General features: G+C 40.7%; 1 protein-coding gene across 3 annotated transcripts in view; it reads left to right on the forward strand.

Annotated features, from left to right (window-relative positions):
• ATP8A2 (ATPase phospholipid transporting 8A2) overlaps positions 1-16,138 on the forward strand; it is a 350,586-nt gene that overhangs the window by 130,585 nt on the left and 203,863 nt on the right. For all 3 annotated transcript variants that reach the window (XM_049823013.1, XM_049823014.1, XM_049823016.1), the window contains one exon: positions 10,802-10,974. In XM_049823013.1, coding sequence (XP_049678970.1) covers positions 10,802-10,974 — 173 coding nt within the window. The remainder of the gene's footprint in view (positions 1-10,801; positions 10,975-16,138) is intronic.

Genomic DNA, 16,138 nt, shown 5'->3' on the forward strand with positions numbered 1-16,138 from the left:
CTTACACTTTTAGTGATATTTGCACTCGCTGTGTAACAGTATTTGCCTAATATTTTATATGTTGTTGTTCTTTAAACATTATAGAATTACAGAAAGGTTTGGGTTGGAAGGGACCTTAAAGACCATCTAGTTCCAACCCCCCTGCCATGGGCAGGGACACCTTTCACCAGACCAGGTTGCTCAAAGCTCCATCCAGCCTGGCCTTGAACACTTCCAGGGATGGGGCATCCACAAATTCTCTGGGCAATGTGTTCCAGTGTCTCACCACTCTCACAGTAAAGAATTGCTTCCTAATATCTAATCTCAATCTACCCACTTTCAGTTTAAAGCCATTACCCCTTGTCCTATCATTACATGCCCTTGTAAAAAGTTCCTCTCCTGCTTTCTTGTAGGCCCTTTTTAGGTATTGGAAGGCTGCTGTAAGGTTTCTCTGGAGCCTTCTCTTCTCCAGGCTGAACAACCCCAACTCTCTCTGTCTGTCTTCATAGGAGAGGTGCTCCAGCTCCCTGATCATCTTCACAGCCCTCCTCTGGACCTGCTCCAACAGGTCCATGTTCTTCTTATGTTGGGGGCCCCAGAGCTGAATGCAGTACCGCAGGTGGGGTCTCACAAGAGGGGGGTAGAGGGAATGTCACCTCCCTCAACCTGCTGGTCACGCTTCTTGGGAGTGCACATTGCTGCCTCATATTCAGTTTTTCATCCACTAATATCCTTAAGTCCTGAGGTGACTTATGGTGAACTTACTCTTATAAATGGGTTTGGATGAACAGATGGCACATTGCTGGGATGGTTTGTGGTATCTGAGCTTATTGAATACTTTTGTGAGACAAATGCAGATTTTGCTTGACCAGCTTCTCCAGACTCTCATGGGAAGGCAGATGATGACCGTAATAATACCTTTTGGAAAAATTATCTACTCAGATCACTCAGAGTTAAGCTTTCACGGGCTTTGTGAGGAATCTTGCTGGGAATGATTTTAAAATTGCAGGTTTTCTTCATGATACCTGCAGAAATGGTTTAGAATATACTATTTCCCAGCTATTGTACATACATGCTCCTGTTCTTACCAGGTTCTGAGAATATTAAACTATTTTGGCACTCATGTTAGAAGAATCTGGGATCAAATGTCTTATAACTAGTTCAGGCTGAAGTTTTGTCAAAATCATGCTTGTTTTATGTTAGAAAGGAAATAATGGCACACTTCATACGTTTCAGTCTGTCGTTGGAGAATCGCTTCAAAGTGGTGAAGTCAAGTAATGGGACTTAGAGGATCAAGTTAGGGTTTGTAAGTGTGAAGTGTCATTGGAGTGCTCACACAGTGTGTGCTCTTACATATCTCTTCAAATCGACGTGTGACATAGGCTGAGTGGTTTTGTGTGTACAGGTTGAGTTTGAACTGAGTCATGTGTTTTAAAGTATTCAAGGTTTCCTAAACTGGGAAATGCTCATGGTATTTCTTTTGAAATGTGAAGTAGTGAAGTATTCACAGTTGGATTCTTCAGCTTTCAAAGGATCTCTTGGCTTTGGAACTGGAGAGTGTCCGTATATTCTGTTCTTGCTGTGAAGCTAAGAAATAGATGGACTCTTAAAATTGGGTTTTAAATATGTGTAATTTTCAGAGGCATCTCTGCATAGGGCTGTTTTCAGTGAGTTAATAAAACAACCTTATTGCTAATATTTCTACTTTTGGTTTTACAAGAACCTTACATGTGATGGGTTTTCTTATGGAGACCTATGGTTTGTCTCTTTGTGTATTATTGAGATATTTTGGTACATAAGTTTTTCTAGGAGTCATCTTAGTCTAATTTGTCCTCTTGGCTCCTCTGCTATAATCCTGTAGCTCAGAGGTCCCAATATTACTGCTGTTCCTTCAGGCGTATTCATCTTGTGAGACACTTGCAAGTCTTTCATGAGTCTCAGAACTTGTATGAGCACCTGATCGCACTTTTCTGCTTTTCTAGTCCTTTATCCTGGTCTCTTCTAGAGGAAGCTATAGAAAAAAAAAAGGGAAGACGCAAGATCATATTCTTGCACAGGAGTGCTCAACCATGAGAACACAAGATGAGGGACAGAACAGGAGCAGGTGGGTCACAAGCTACATGTTAGTTAACAGTTATGCTGTGGTGAAAAAGGCAAAAGGCAAGAAAGTATGGCAGAGGAATACAGCCTAATCTGTCAACACATACTGCCTTATCTGTTGCGCTGTGTAGCTAGGTGGTCGGACTAATGTCCATACAGCTGTAAAGTTTGGGGTTGTTTTGTTTTTTGGTGTTTTTTTTTTTAAAATGTGTCAAGTTTTAAAGGTAGAAGAAAGCCAGAGTAGTTTACTGAATGCTCTTAAGAACAGCCTCATAGTTAAGAAAGTAGGCAAATGTTTGTCTGAAAACTTTGAGTTGAATGTGGAAGTCCGTGTTATTGTAGAGTTGATTGTATTAGGCCATGCATATCCTCATATTAATAGTCAAATATTTTCAATTTTAATGATGAGTTTCCATTTAATTGGCTGTAAACCAGGGCACTGGGATCGGTTTTATGTAAGTGGGTGACACTGCACCTAGCAAACACTACTATGTTTGAATTTGTATTTGCATCCACAATCTAACTCTAGAAGTACACAGAAGCAGTTAAAGTATCAGCTGTTTGAAGACAGATCAGTTGTAGGAAGTCACAAAAGCAGGGGAGCAGAGGAACCTGACCAACAAATCCTGCATTTGGCCTCTTTCTGTGCACAAGAAGTAATTTTTACTTTTGTGGAAATGTACTTCACACACTTGCTTGTAACTAGGTCTTTGGAAGTTGCCTGTTTGCTTTCAGAAATTGAAGTTGTTTGCTGTCTTAGTCAAGTTTGGGGCCTAACTTGGAAGACTGGTAAAAATGAGTATTTGCGCTGTGAAGTGGTATTTCTTCCTTGGTTTTAAGAGAGGTTTTAAGGTTAGTACTTGCCCATGTGCTATTTACTGTGGAAAGCACTTCCAGTGACTCTTCTGCCCAACATGTGTTGCTCTAAATACTTGTATCATGTTTCACCAGCTTTGGTTTGAACATTAGGTTTGTCTTGCCTTTATGCTCGTTATCCCTATTCTGCTCGATGTCCTTACAGATCCCTCTGCAGCAACTAGACAGTTTGAAGTGAAAGACTTCACCAAACATGCGGTGGAGCTTCCAAGTTGCAATTAAGATACAGCGGAGTATTTTCTGTGAAGTAGGGCTGGCGAATGTTATCTTGAATGGGGTTATGCAGTAAAGTCCTTGCTTGTCTTAAGTCCTCCTTGGAAGATTTTTTCATTTAATGCTGAGCGAGGCAGGGGACATGGCTGGTATTTTGACTTGAAACCACTTTTTTCAGCACAGTAAAGAAGTTGTTACATGTGATTATTCACATTATCTATGTATAGGAAGGAAACAGCAGAAGTCATAAAAAGTAAATTCTTGGATTGGTAAAATAGGTTGAGCTGGCACTTCAGTATACTCCAGAACAATGAGTTAGCAGATTGTGTAATTTGTATCATCTGACAGATTTAGTGGTTTGGAATGAATTATAGGATGATGGAAGAAGTTAACTTGGAAAAAATCTTTAAACTGCTGTAGCTAGCAGTACTTCCTAGATTTATGATAAATAAAGCAAGAAGTACTACATGCAGTTGACTTTCATTAGTTTAACTGTAAGTGTTAGTTTAATATTTCTTATTCTGTGAGGATCACTTTAGCCCTTCTGCGATAGAGGAAAGGCCATACAGGAAGAGTGTGTGAAATGTAGATGTCCAAGAAGGCCTGAATGTAAGGCTGATTTAGGCTTAACGAGTGTGTGTGTTTGTGTGTCTCAGAGGTCACAGATCTGGGGGTGAGTAGTTCTCTTCAGCTAAACAGGCCTTCTTGTCTACGTGATGCAATTTGCCATTTAGTTTTCTTCCCAAGACCTTTTGCCTTGTGGGCCATGTTATCAGTCTGTGCTTAGAATGAAACATGAGAGTAGTTGCGATGCAAATGAGGCTTCATTTCTTTCTCCTGCTATTGTTTCAGTGACTTTGTGAGCCTTTCCAGGGAAAACCAGGGGAGGAAGGGGAAGAGGAGATTTGGAGCTGATCATCTTACAGTAATTGTCTAGCTTTTATCTAGGTATCAGCTTATTTGTAAGATAAACTTAGGGAATGGGTGTTATCCTGCAGAAGTGTTTTGCACCCAAAGTTTTTGCAAGTCCTACTGACTTTTTTCTTTCCTTGGCAAGTATCTGGTATTGTTGTTCTGTGTTGGATACCAAATTGCTTCATACACTAACATTTCTTGCTGTAGCATGCAAACTTAAAGCTCTCGTGGGAGGGAGTGGGCTGTATCGTGTGCTGCTGCTGTTAAATAAAACACCACCACAACTTCCCCCCGCCCCGAACATCAAATCAAAACACCCAAAGGCACACAAACCCCCCTCTCTTAATGTCTTGTTACATAGCCTGTGTAGGAATGTTTCTGATGTTTTTATTATGGTATTGAGGAGTAAACTCTTTCAGTGAAGTCAGAAGAACTCTGATTAACTTAGCTCTGATTGCATTGACTTCCAAATTCACTCTAAGCATCATGTGAAAATTAATAGAATTTGCTTTGTTAAACTACAAAATAAAAGCCTGGGAAATCCAAGAATTTATTTGTCAGTTTCGTTATTTCAATACGAAGTTGGACATACCAGTGTTTTTCTGATTTCCAGCTTTGAAAAGTGAGAATATGCAAACATGCTATTAAAAGATTTGTTAAAGATCCTGAGAGTGCATTCCAGAGAAGACCACACAAACTCTGCTTCAGGATGTTTTTGTTTTCTGCCTGTCAACAAATTATACTTTGCTATGGAGTTTTGTAGTAGTGTACTAATAATGTTGCTTGGTGTTCTGGATGGAAAATATACACACACAGAAGAATAAAATCTGAAAGTTTAAGACAGTAATGCAGGTAAATGCTCTGCTCAGAGTTTGTATTTGTGGTTGTAACTTGTTGAAATGGAAATGGGGGAAAAAACCAGGAAGAGCAGGTGGAGTAGGCTTATTATGGAATATACCACCATGTCTTGAATTTAACTCAAGCACAGACACCCTAACATTAACCCTTAAATGCATTTGTGTGAGTCAGAATTGTTGATATTTTTAGAATCAACTACCCCAACCATGTCAAATGTGCAAAAATAGAATAAAAATAAATGAAAACCTCATTTCCTTAGTTTCCTTAGTTTGAGCTCTGTGGTTGACCTTTGCAATCTAACCAGTTTTTTTAAACGTTTTTGCTCTGAAGCTGATTTAGTTGGTGGTCTTGTATGAATGGGTTCTTAAGCCCTTGTGAAGCTCTAATTAAACTGATAATGTTGCTCTAATTCAACAGACAGTTTAAGCATGTGCATGTGTCCTTTACTGACTAATGAAGTGTCTGTGTTTATTTGAATAGCCCACTGAATCAGGGCTATTTAACTGATGGACTTTTCAGTTGATGTACCTTCTGACCTTTAAGTAAAAGTGTATCTGTATTTTTAGTATTAGGTGGAAACTTACCTGATATGCCAGTATGATAAGGTCTGATTGGCAGGCATCTCTCCAGGTTTTCCCAGAGCAGTTGGATACTCTGTGTGTCTAAAGGAAATCTTGAGGGAGGGAAAATGAAGTGTATTAGGGATAAGTGAAGTTCTTGTAATATGCTCCTCTAATATTCTATTTTTTCAGAACTCCTGACAAACTTTCCATTTACTTTTGATTGGTACTCAGTAAAAATGGCAGGGGTATTCCCCGTCTGAGTTTATCCAGAAAGTTTCTTGGGACTACTATTGATTTCTGCTCCATCATGCTTGTTCTAGTAAAGGATTGATTTATTCTTGCTTGATGTGACTCAAAGAAGAAACTTATCCCTTGATGTCAAACACAGAGTACAAGCTAGGTATCAAAGTAGAGATTTCTACTCTAGTTATCAGTAATGAGTTGCCTACAGAATGATACAGTTCCCCATGGCTTCCAAATGTTTGTTCCTCTGCTTACTTAGGAAGTCTTTATTATATACCCAGTGAGATTTAGGGCTAGCTTCTTCTGCTTAATTGCACTGGCCTACAGGAGCAGTAGTTTGTTTTTGGTTTTGTGGGTTTTTTTAAACAGCATTTTTAAGTAGTTGGAAAAACCAGAAATAATGAGTGCTTTTTTACTGTATAAGTTATTAAGTCGTGAGTTAACCATGCATATGGAAGAATATATCGAGAGCTTTAGAAAATGCTGTTCAAACAAGGTGCCTGCTTTATAATCCTTGATTGATAGCTTTTTTTGGGTATTATTAAGCCTGTTACTAATTCTATGACACCTTGTATATAAGATGAGTAAGTTCAGTGACCAGGGCATGAATTGGATGAGGCTTATGCATAGCCATGTTAATAAGCTATGGAGACTAGCTATCTCATCTGATGAGAAATATCACTTTTTTGCAAGTCTTCCTCTTGCCATGTGACCTTTTCTTTTGGGCAACAGATGATTGATATTGAATAATGCTCCTGAACTTGCCCTCAGGTTCTTCTCTGCCTCTGCAGGAGAGGATGGTTGGGCCCTGGCCCTTCACCTTCTTTTGGGTCTGGTGAAGAAGCAATGGGAAAATGAGGGTGTTTTCTCTGAAGTGCCAGAAGGGCTACACTGGCAATAAGGGTAGGGACTGTCTCCCTTGGTTTCAAATAGTCAGAAGTTTTTAATCCTGTGGGTGGATTTGGGAGAAGGATGGGGAGTAGCTCTGCATTTGAAAGTAATAAAAAGGTTTGAGCAAGACTGAGAGGAAGCAGTAAAGAAAAAGAAACGACACTTATTCCAAGATCCCAGGGGCAAGGATTCTTGGGTTAAAATTCTATTACTGAGGACATTACCTAAACTGTATCACTTATACCATCCTTGGTATTTCGGTGAATGTTCTCACTGCACAGTAGTGTTGAACTAGATAAAACAGCTTTCTTCCCCCCAGGACATACCCTTGTTTTCCCGGCACTAGTCCGTAATGGTTTAAGCACAATCATCTACTTGGTAGTAAATTTTCAGGTACAGTGTAAATAAAGTGTGCCATGAAGTCATAAATCTAATCCCTCACAGCTTAACAGGGAAGCAGGGAATGGCTCAGTCATTCGTGCAATAAAGAATGTGCAAAATGTAATCTGTCTCTAAATGGCTGAATTGCATGCTTTGTCATACTCATTAGCTTACTCTGTAAATTAGCCTCCACTTTGGGGCTAGTTTCTTGGTGCATCGGCGTGAGTTTGACAACCATACCATGAGTGGGGCAAGAGAAAATAAATTGCAAAGCAACTTCTCCTCCCTTTTTTTTTCCTTTACCCTTTGTGTCAAAATGGCCTGATTTTTCTCCCAACTATTTGGCCCAGGAAAGTTCAGTTGTTCTGGCTACCTGATTCTCCTCCTCTGCTCAGTAATGCTGTCTTGACTGCTATCATGTCCTCAACTTGTTCACCACCAAATAATCATTTCATCTCCAATGTTTCTTGGGGTTTTCTCCTTGCCTGCATGCTGTTCTGCACTCTGATTTACCCTAGAGGAAAGGTGACCTCTCTTTCCTTGCTAGCTTTTTGATCCTTTTCCCACAGTTCTTGATGGTACCTGGGATTGAGGGCTCTCCCATAACAGACCCTGCACCTGGCTCAGGAGGTCCCTGAGCTGCCAGCTGTGGGGGTCCAGAGGCTCTTCTGGGAGTGCTGGTATATGCTTGCTGTATTCTTGGACTCATTCTTGGCTGGTTGCTTTTGGCCACGGACATGGCCTGGTTTGATTGAGTGCAGCTATTTTTGTCTTTTATTTTACTGGCTTTATTTGTGTAGAAGTCATCTAGGCAAACTACAGAACTTCATGCAACGGATGGCTGGAATTGCTGCCATGTTTAGCATTTTTGTGATACGTTTCAGACTTGAACGTATTTACTGAGTTTTGTATGAGAAACATGATTCAAGGAAAGCAAAAATCTGTAGCCTCTAACCACCACAGTATACTCAATCCTGCTGCTCTGTGTACTGTGGTGGCTGCCTGTCTTGGCAGAAGTCAGATCAAGTTCACTCAGTATTACACATGGAAAACATTTTTTAAATTAAATAACCATTTAATTTGGTAAGCTAATGTATTTTTCTGAAACAAGGTGATTATTACTTGAGCTGGAAATAAAATAATAAAGGAAAAAATACTTTACTATGATCTTAGGAACATGGGCATTTAAATGTCATTGATGTAATCCTGTAGTAGGAATCTTTGTTTAAAACAAACAACAACAACAACAAACCCAAACTCCCTTAAATCAACAGAAAGGGAACACTTTTGTTGCTGATTATTTCAGTAAAACATTATTGGAATGGTCGAAGTCTAAAGTATTTGGGATGATCCTGCTGTTACTGTGATGGAAGTGAAGTTTGGACTGGTTGTGGTTGCTGATGGCTATGGTTAGGACACCTTTAGTCAGGGTAAATATTGCTATTACAACCTTGTTAAAACTTTGCCACCAAAATTAGAGCTGGGGGAAAGTGAGAGGAACAGAGGACAGCACTGGGGTGTGCAGAATGCGGCCCTCCTGAGGGCTGCGGTACGAGATGCCAGAGCTGCCGTGGTGGCTGACGGGACCGCGGCTGTTGGGAGGCTGGGAAGCACCGACAGCCTGTATAGCGCCTGAGCAGCCATAATTTTATTGGTGCTTGGCCTTCAGCAAGTGTGAGATAACTTGGGTTAGCGTGGTCTTAATGAACTGTAGCAATAAGAAAAGAAAAAAAGGGGGGGCGGGGGGAAGGTGGGCTACCATAAACCAGAAGGGAGTGCCTGTGGTTCTCCCACCTGAAGAGTGTGGAGTAGCTCCCAGTCTCCAGTAGTTTGACATACTGAATTGATTTACCTCAGCTTCTCTGAACGCTGTAGTAGTGCCCACCGGTCGGGCGTCCTGGGTGTCCGTGGCAAGGTGTCGGGGGGCTGCATGGGCCTCAGCGAGGAGAGGCTGGGGCTGCCTTGTGCTGGACACAGCCGGGGCTGCGGGGCACGGCTGAGCCCCTCAGCCAAGATGGCGGCACCTCTGGGAGAGCGTGTTCACGAAAGAACAAAACACCTCACAGATGGCGAGGAGCGAGGGGGGAGAAGTGAGAAACAGCCCTGCAAGCAGCCGGGTGAGGGGAGTTTCCCATCACTTTGTTTACAGAAGAGAAACCACCTCACTACAACATTTCTGTTCTTTAGAGAGCATAGAAACAGCTTGTGAAAGCTTAGATCAAGACACTAAGAAGCTATGGTACTAGGAAGCTCGTTGTGTTGTTTTTCCCCATTTATTCCCTTCACGGATAGATGCCGGAGAGATCACTGAATGAAGTATTTTAGGAATGTAAACTTGTTTCCCACCATTTCAGTAGTGGGATATGGAACTGGAGCTTTATGTCTCAGATTCATGTATAGAAACCTGCATACATCTTTGGTTGTTTGCTCAACTATGTGAAAATGCCAACTCCTGTTCTCAGTTGAATTTAGAGAGAGAAAAATCCAGACTCGCATCACTGCTGGCCTTCATTGAGGTAATGTGTTCCTCAGGACCAACAGGTGTGTAGTCCAGAGTAACTACTTTAGCTACCTTCAGGGTTTTTTCTTTTTTAACATCTGTCTGTTAACCTTGAGGTGCAAATAGGAAATGCAGCATTTGGCAACAGTTTGTGGCTTTGCCATCATTTTGAGAAATCTGGATCTATGAAACAATGAATGGGTTGCAATGAGGCATAAATAGCACGTATTCATTTCTGACAGTAAATAACCGTTCTCTTTTTTTTTCTTGTTAATAAGGAAAAAAAAAAATATATATTTTGCTTAGACCAGGGCAGACATGTCACAAAATGAGTAACTTTTAAAATCAGTAAGCAGAAGCACGTGAAACACTTGCTCTAGCACAATTACTCAAAGCTGCTCAGTTAAGATGAGCAGGAGTACTTTTTTTTTGGTTGGCTTAAGGATGGAGAGAACTCTAGACAGGAAACTGGGTAAGGATTCGCTAAAACACAAAGCGGTTACTTCTGTGTGTGCCACTGTTACTGTTTTTTTGAACAAAGGGAAAAACTGAAAAATTATATGATCTAGCAGTTAGTGATCATTCATCATCTAAAAGCAGTGTTTGACTAGTTCTGGAGTCTTTGCTTTTGATGTTCTGCCATCCTATGTCCTGTGTGTCAAGACCTTCTCTGTCAAAAAGAGTGTATACGCTTCAGACCACAAGCAACTTTTGGAACCATTTAGCAGTGGTTAACTCAGCTGGAACTGATGGTTAAACTAACCTGCATGGGAATTGAACAGACTGCTTTAAATGTGAATTTCACTGCAGTAGGAAGGTTGAGATATTTGGGGTGACAGTGAAACATGAACGCTTGATTTATATTTTTTTTTTTCCAGCAGCAGCTGTCAGTGAAAAGGTTTTTAGGGTAGGGAATACTGCTTGAATAAATAGTAACACTTCGAATGGTGTCAACATCCATGAAAGGCATTAGGTTATACCTGCCCTGTAGTTGGAATGGATGTATCGCAACTAGTGTCATACAGCAGCGTGTACTGGAGATGCCAGAGTCTGCCCTGAAACAAAGCATGCGTTCCTAGGCAACTGGATGCAGCTTTTGCTCATTTGTGACCCAAATTAATATGTCTGCATGAAGTCCTGTTAAAACGTTAACTTGTGTCAGTGCTAGTTTGGATGTGTGCATACTGTGCTTCATTGCATCGTCCAGAGATGCCTTGCTGTGGTTTGGATGCACTTTTCTTATATTAGGAAGAAACATGATTTCTTTCTGTTTATTCTTCAGGCAACAAGAGCTTCTCTGACTCAACACTGTACCAATTTGGGGGAGTCACTGGGCAAAGAAAACGATATTGCTCTGATTATTGATGGCCACACGCTCAAGTATGCCCTTTCATTTGAAGTCAGGCAGAGCTTTCTGGACTTGGCACTCTCCTGTAAAGCGGTCATTTGTTGCAGGTAAGAAATTCTGGGACTTTTTCAGATAAGATGGGCACAAAACCTGTGAAATGTTACCTAGTATGTTAACTTCCCTTTCCTGCTTTTAGTGCTCATAGGAAATATATAAGTAGGGGAAATAGTGTGATATTCAAGAGGAGGCAAACTGCAGTGGTAAGGCACTTGAAAATATAGTTGATTTCTCTGCTATGGAAGTATTGTGAAGCAAGGCAGTGCTGGGAGAAGCAAAGGAGGACTGGAGAGAGGTATTCCTCTTATACCACAGCAGGTCTGTGAAAGCGTTCATAAGGCTGACTGATAGGCCAACAAAGTTTAACATTTTAGTTCTTCCTGTCCCACAGGATACTCTACAGTGAGCAGTAGAGCTTGTACACCTTCAAGGTGAGCATTCAATCACCTGCATGTTCCCTTCTGATGGTAGAAGTCTTGTTAGCTGTTGGAAGCAGTTTCATATGTGTGCTGGACTTGGTTAGTAGCTTCTTTTCTGCTCTCACGGGGGAGGAAGCAAGTCCTTCACGAAAATTAAGTGCCATCTAATAATGCAGTTCCCTCTGCCACAGTCAGTCCCAGGCAAATCCAACCTCTTTTATTCAACGATGAAAGATCATGAGAAAATCTGCCTGATTATAGAAGATACTGATAAGGAGGAGTGGTATGCATGTGATCATTTGTAAGCAATAGGAATTGGGTAGTAAGAAGTTTATGTGACTTTTCAGTTCGGCTCTAGAGAAGGTCTCTGGATGAATTTAAATTGTCTTGACTTATCAGTTAACGTATGCAATGCAAGAATGTGTGTAACTGCAATTTGCCCTATTTTAAACGTTAAACTACCGCTTGCTTTGCTAGGTCACAACAGATTTTGATGCTGTTTGTGGATTTAGCTATACACAGATGTGGTCCCATGTCATGATTACTTCTCCAGAAGGAAGAGTCTTCAAAAACTGAAAACCAAAATCTGGCTTGCTTTACTTTCTGTATAGCAGGAAGACTGCATCTTTTTTAACTTTGAAAGGTTATGCAGCTTTGAGGACTATGTCTGTGTCGTGTGTGTGTGTGTGTGTGTTGTTGTGCTTGTTGCTGGTATTTGGGGAGAACTGTGACCTAGGAGGGGTTGTTGGTTTAGGTGGACAGGAAGTTTTATCTGCATTCCAGAAGCAAGACCTGCTTTTGGGAGGAATGACTATGTAGAGATCTTGTAGTGTTGTTTTGTTGTCTTACTTATTTTTATATGTGTGCACATTAGCGTACAAATATTGCATGGCAAAAGCAATTGCAGTCTATGCACCTGAAGTATAGATGAACCCATTGGCTTTTTCCATCTCTGACTAGTTTCTTTCCAAGTGCTGGAACTCTTGCACTGCTGTACTGCAGGGTGCAATACTGGGGCTAGCACTGTTCAATATCTTCATTAATGACCTGACAGTCAGATGGAGTATGCCCTCAAAGTTTACAGATAGTACAAAACTGTGAGGAGTGGCTGATGCACCAGATGGTTGTAGTGCCATTCTGAGGGACGTTGACAGGTTGAAGAATTGAGCAGAGAGAAATCTCATGAAGCTGAGGAAGGGGAAATGCAAAGTCCTTGTGTTTGCAGAGTTACAGCCCCATGCACCAGTAAACACTAGGGGTTGCCAGGCTAGAAGGAGCCTGGGGACCTGGTGGACAAGCTGACTATGAACCAGCAATGCACCCTAGTGACAAAAAAAAGGCCAGCCGTGTCCTGGGCTGCAGTATGAAGGGCATGGCCAGCAGGTCGAGGGAGGTGATCCTTCTCTATTCAACACTGGTGAGGTCATATCTGGAGTGTCATGTCTAGTTCTGGGATCCTCAATGTAAGATACAAACAGGTTTAATGGAGAGAGTCCGGTGCAGGGCCCCAAAGACAATTAAGGCACTGGAGCATCTTTTGTACAAGGAGAGGCTGAGAAAGCTGGGAGTGTTCAGCCTAGAGAAGAGAAGGCTCAGAGGGGTTCTTATCAATTTGCATAAATATATAATAGGAGTGGATGAAGATGAGGGAGCCAGGCTCTTCTCTGTAGTGCTCAGTGACAGGACAAGATGCAACAGAAAACTTAAAACACATGAATGTCTGTCTGAACACAGAACCCCCCCCACTATTTTACTGTGAATGTGGTCCAGTACTGGAATGGGTTTCTCAGAAGGGTTGTAGAGTCTGTGTTCTTGGAGACATGGAAGACCCAACTGGATGACATGGTACTGGACAACCTGCTCTAGCTGATCCTGCTTTAGCCGGGGTGTTGAACTAGCTGATTTCCAGCAGTCTCTTTCAACTTGGGTGATTCTAGGATTCTGTCACTGGGGACAAATGTCTTGTTTTTTCCAGCCAGTGCTCTTTCTCTTTCTCTCAAGTCCTGTTCTAAATCATTGTCAACTGTAATGACCTCCCTAAATCGGTTCTTTAATAGCAATTTTTTTTGCTACTGCTGATTGATAGAGGGAGTGGGCATGAGGTGTTAGAGGAGCGGTCTTGCTTTTGCAGCCGTTTCATGGGAGTGAACAAGACTGTTTTACAAGAGGGAGCTCGCACAGTTGAGGCAATCTTCTCTTGAATGCAACAGGCCCAGATTCAGGGCCAGAAAGCGGCTCAGCATTCTATTCTTTGTGCAAAGTTATCTTGGGCTTAGAGAGCATCGAGTGCCCAGGAAGGCAGTTGACCCTATGTGGTAGATTTATGCTGTTGTATTTGTGGGGAAGTTAACAAACACTGAGCAAACAGAAAGCTCTTACTTTCATACTTTTTCACAGTGCTTTGGTAGAGATCCTTCCAAGGCAGTTTGTAAGTTTATTTCTCAAAGATTTGACAAGCTAGGTCAAAGATGTATGTAGCTGAAACAAATCATAAATTGCAAATTTTTAAAGTTATACATTAACGTACGTAACTAACTGAAAAAATTAATGGTCCTGTTTTGTGAAGAGATGCGTAATATTGGACATTTCCTCTCCTGTTACTTCATGAATGAGCCAACGGCGGTTTTATTAGTGAATTAGCAAATTGAGGAACAATGCGGAAAAAATACTGTAAAGTGTAAATCAAAGGGGAAAAGATGATGTAATTTCATAGGCTTAAAGAGGAATAAAAATAACTGAGCTTTAAATCCCCAGGGGAAAAGAAGAATGCCTTTAATAGCCTTTAAGGCTTTGCAGGAACCTTCCATTTACTTGCCAGGTGCTTGGTACTGAAGAAAGAAAAACATTATTATTTTTTTTTTCTACTCTGGGTTGTTTTTAATAGTACTTTGTGTGTCAAATAAGACAGTGCACTTAAACTTCACAGGAAAAAGTTTTAAAATGTAATTGGCATAGCAAGAGGAAATTTCAAATTAGTCTTCAAACAAAAATGTTAATTAGGAGGGGGATCTGGGTCTTTAAACTTAGTGTTATGATGTTTCACAACTCTAGGAGTTGTGTTGCTATTCTCCATGTAGCATAAATTTGTAGGACTTAATACTTCATAAATTTACTACAACATTTTCATCTCCTTTGGGGAGTTTCAGCTGCATTTGCCATTGAAAGATATTTTTTTAATATACTTAAGATATACTGCGTATTCATTTGCTGGGCTTTAAGTATAAACTGTAGCTGAACTTGATTCTCAGGGGTGATGTCTGAAAATGAAACTGTAGTAAACCTGGCCCCATTTTGCATTAAGAAGGAGAGATGGTATCTTTTGATGGGGTTAAGTCTTCCGCTGTTACAGTGTCTCTAACAGGCCACTGGCACAATGGATCAAAATACATCCCTCAGGAGACTTGGTGAAGCTTGCAAAATCAAACTAAACAATTCTTTAAGAAAAAGCCTTGTTTGTTAAAAGTTTTTCCAGAGACTGACAGATCTTATTATCTTCCCTCACACTGACTGGGATGTCAGTATGTCAAGATCAAGCAAAACTTAAATTCAGTGGAAGTAAATGTAGTTTGGAAGGCAATTGAACTCACGACTTCATTTATGAGATCTGAGCTGTTGATTGCCTGTCTGGTTTTCAAATGTTCCTTTAAAGGTCCTGTTTTTATGATGTTTAGTGAGAGCAAAATGTGAAGGCTCAGGTAGAAGTGAGATTATTATTTTTTTCTAATAACAAAATGGAGTTTTATCCTTCATCTAGTGTTTATATCTCTTAGAAAGCTAGTTTCTACAGCAGACTGCTGCATTTGGCTTTGAATATAAAAGTAGCAGAGAAGTATGTAACTTGCATATTACAACAGCATATTTAATTCTCTACTGAAGAGCCTGACTTGAAGTATTTGTAATTGAAGTATGTGGTGTTCAGAAATACTTTTTTCTGACTTTCTATGCTTAGGGAATGATTTTTTTTTTGTCATTGAATAGAACTTTTCTGCAGGTGACAGTGACTGTGCCTTTGTATGGGTTTAATGCTGTATTAACAAGAATTGTATCAGGAAGCAGCAATTCATTGGCATTTTGTAGATTAAATCATTCCAAGCAGTTTATAATTACTTCAGTACTTAAAATTAATTGTTGGACAGTAGTGGTCCTTCCTTTAATTTCCCTCACAGATATAAGCACAATGAAGCAAGCATCTCCAGAGAGATGTGTGGCGTGAGGCTGGGACCACATCCTTTTTTGGGCTGCCTCAGAGTTTTGGGGATTTTGCTCTTTCGCTTATATTACTGGCCATTTCTGCAGTACTGCTTGAGGTGATGGTGCTGGGATGTTGTCTGAGCAGAGTATTAACTCTCTTCCACACACTTATCTGCAGAGCCAGAATCTTAAAATGAGCTTTTGTACTTCGATCCTGCAGCCCTTTTCAACTGAGTGAAGAGTGAGTTGATGTCCTTATAGGAGAGGGTTTGGGACTTTGTGGTGAAAGAAACACCATATCACCTGCCTCCCCTGTCTGAACTTTTGTATTCCTAAATGGAGATCAGCTGGCACACAGTGTTTGGATGGTAATCCCTCACCTCAAACATCTACTGTGTATAATTTGGAGCAGAGGCCAGTCAAAGTTTTATTTAGCTATTTCATAGCAAGTTGTGAGAAGTTGCTCGTACAGGGAAATTCTGTTGCTCTATCCTGTCCCTTTAAAAAGACACTGGTGCTTCACTGGATCTGATGACGTATGTTCTGCTTAAAAGTAATTAAGTTGCTTTGACTAGCCTCTTTTCCTATGCTTCTTGCATAAGAC

Source organism: Accipiter gentilis, chromosome 19, assembly GCF_929443795.1.
Source record: "Accipiter gentilis chromosome 19, bAccGen1.1, whole genome shotgun sequence".
Taxonomy (NCBI): Eukaryota; Metazoa; Chordata; class Aves; order Accipitriformes; family Accipitridae; genus Astur; species Astur gentilis.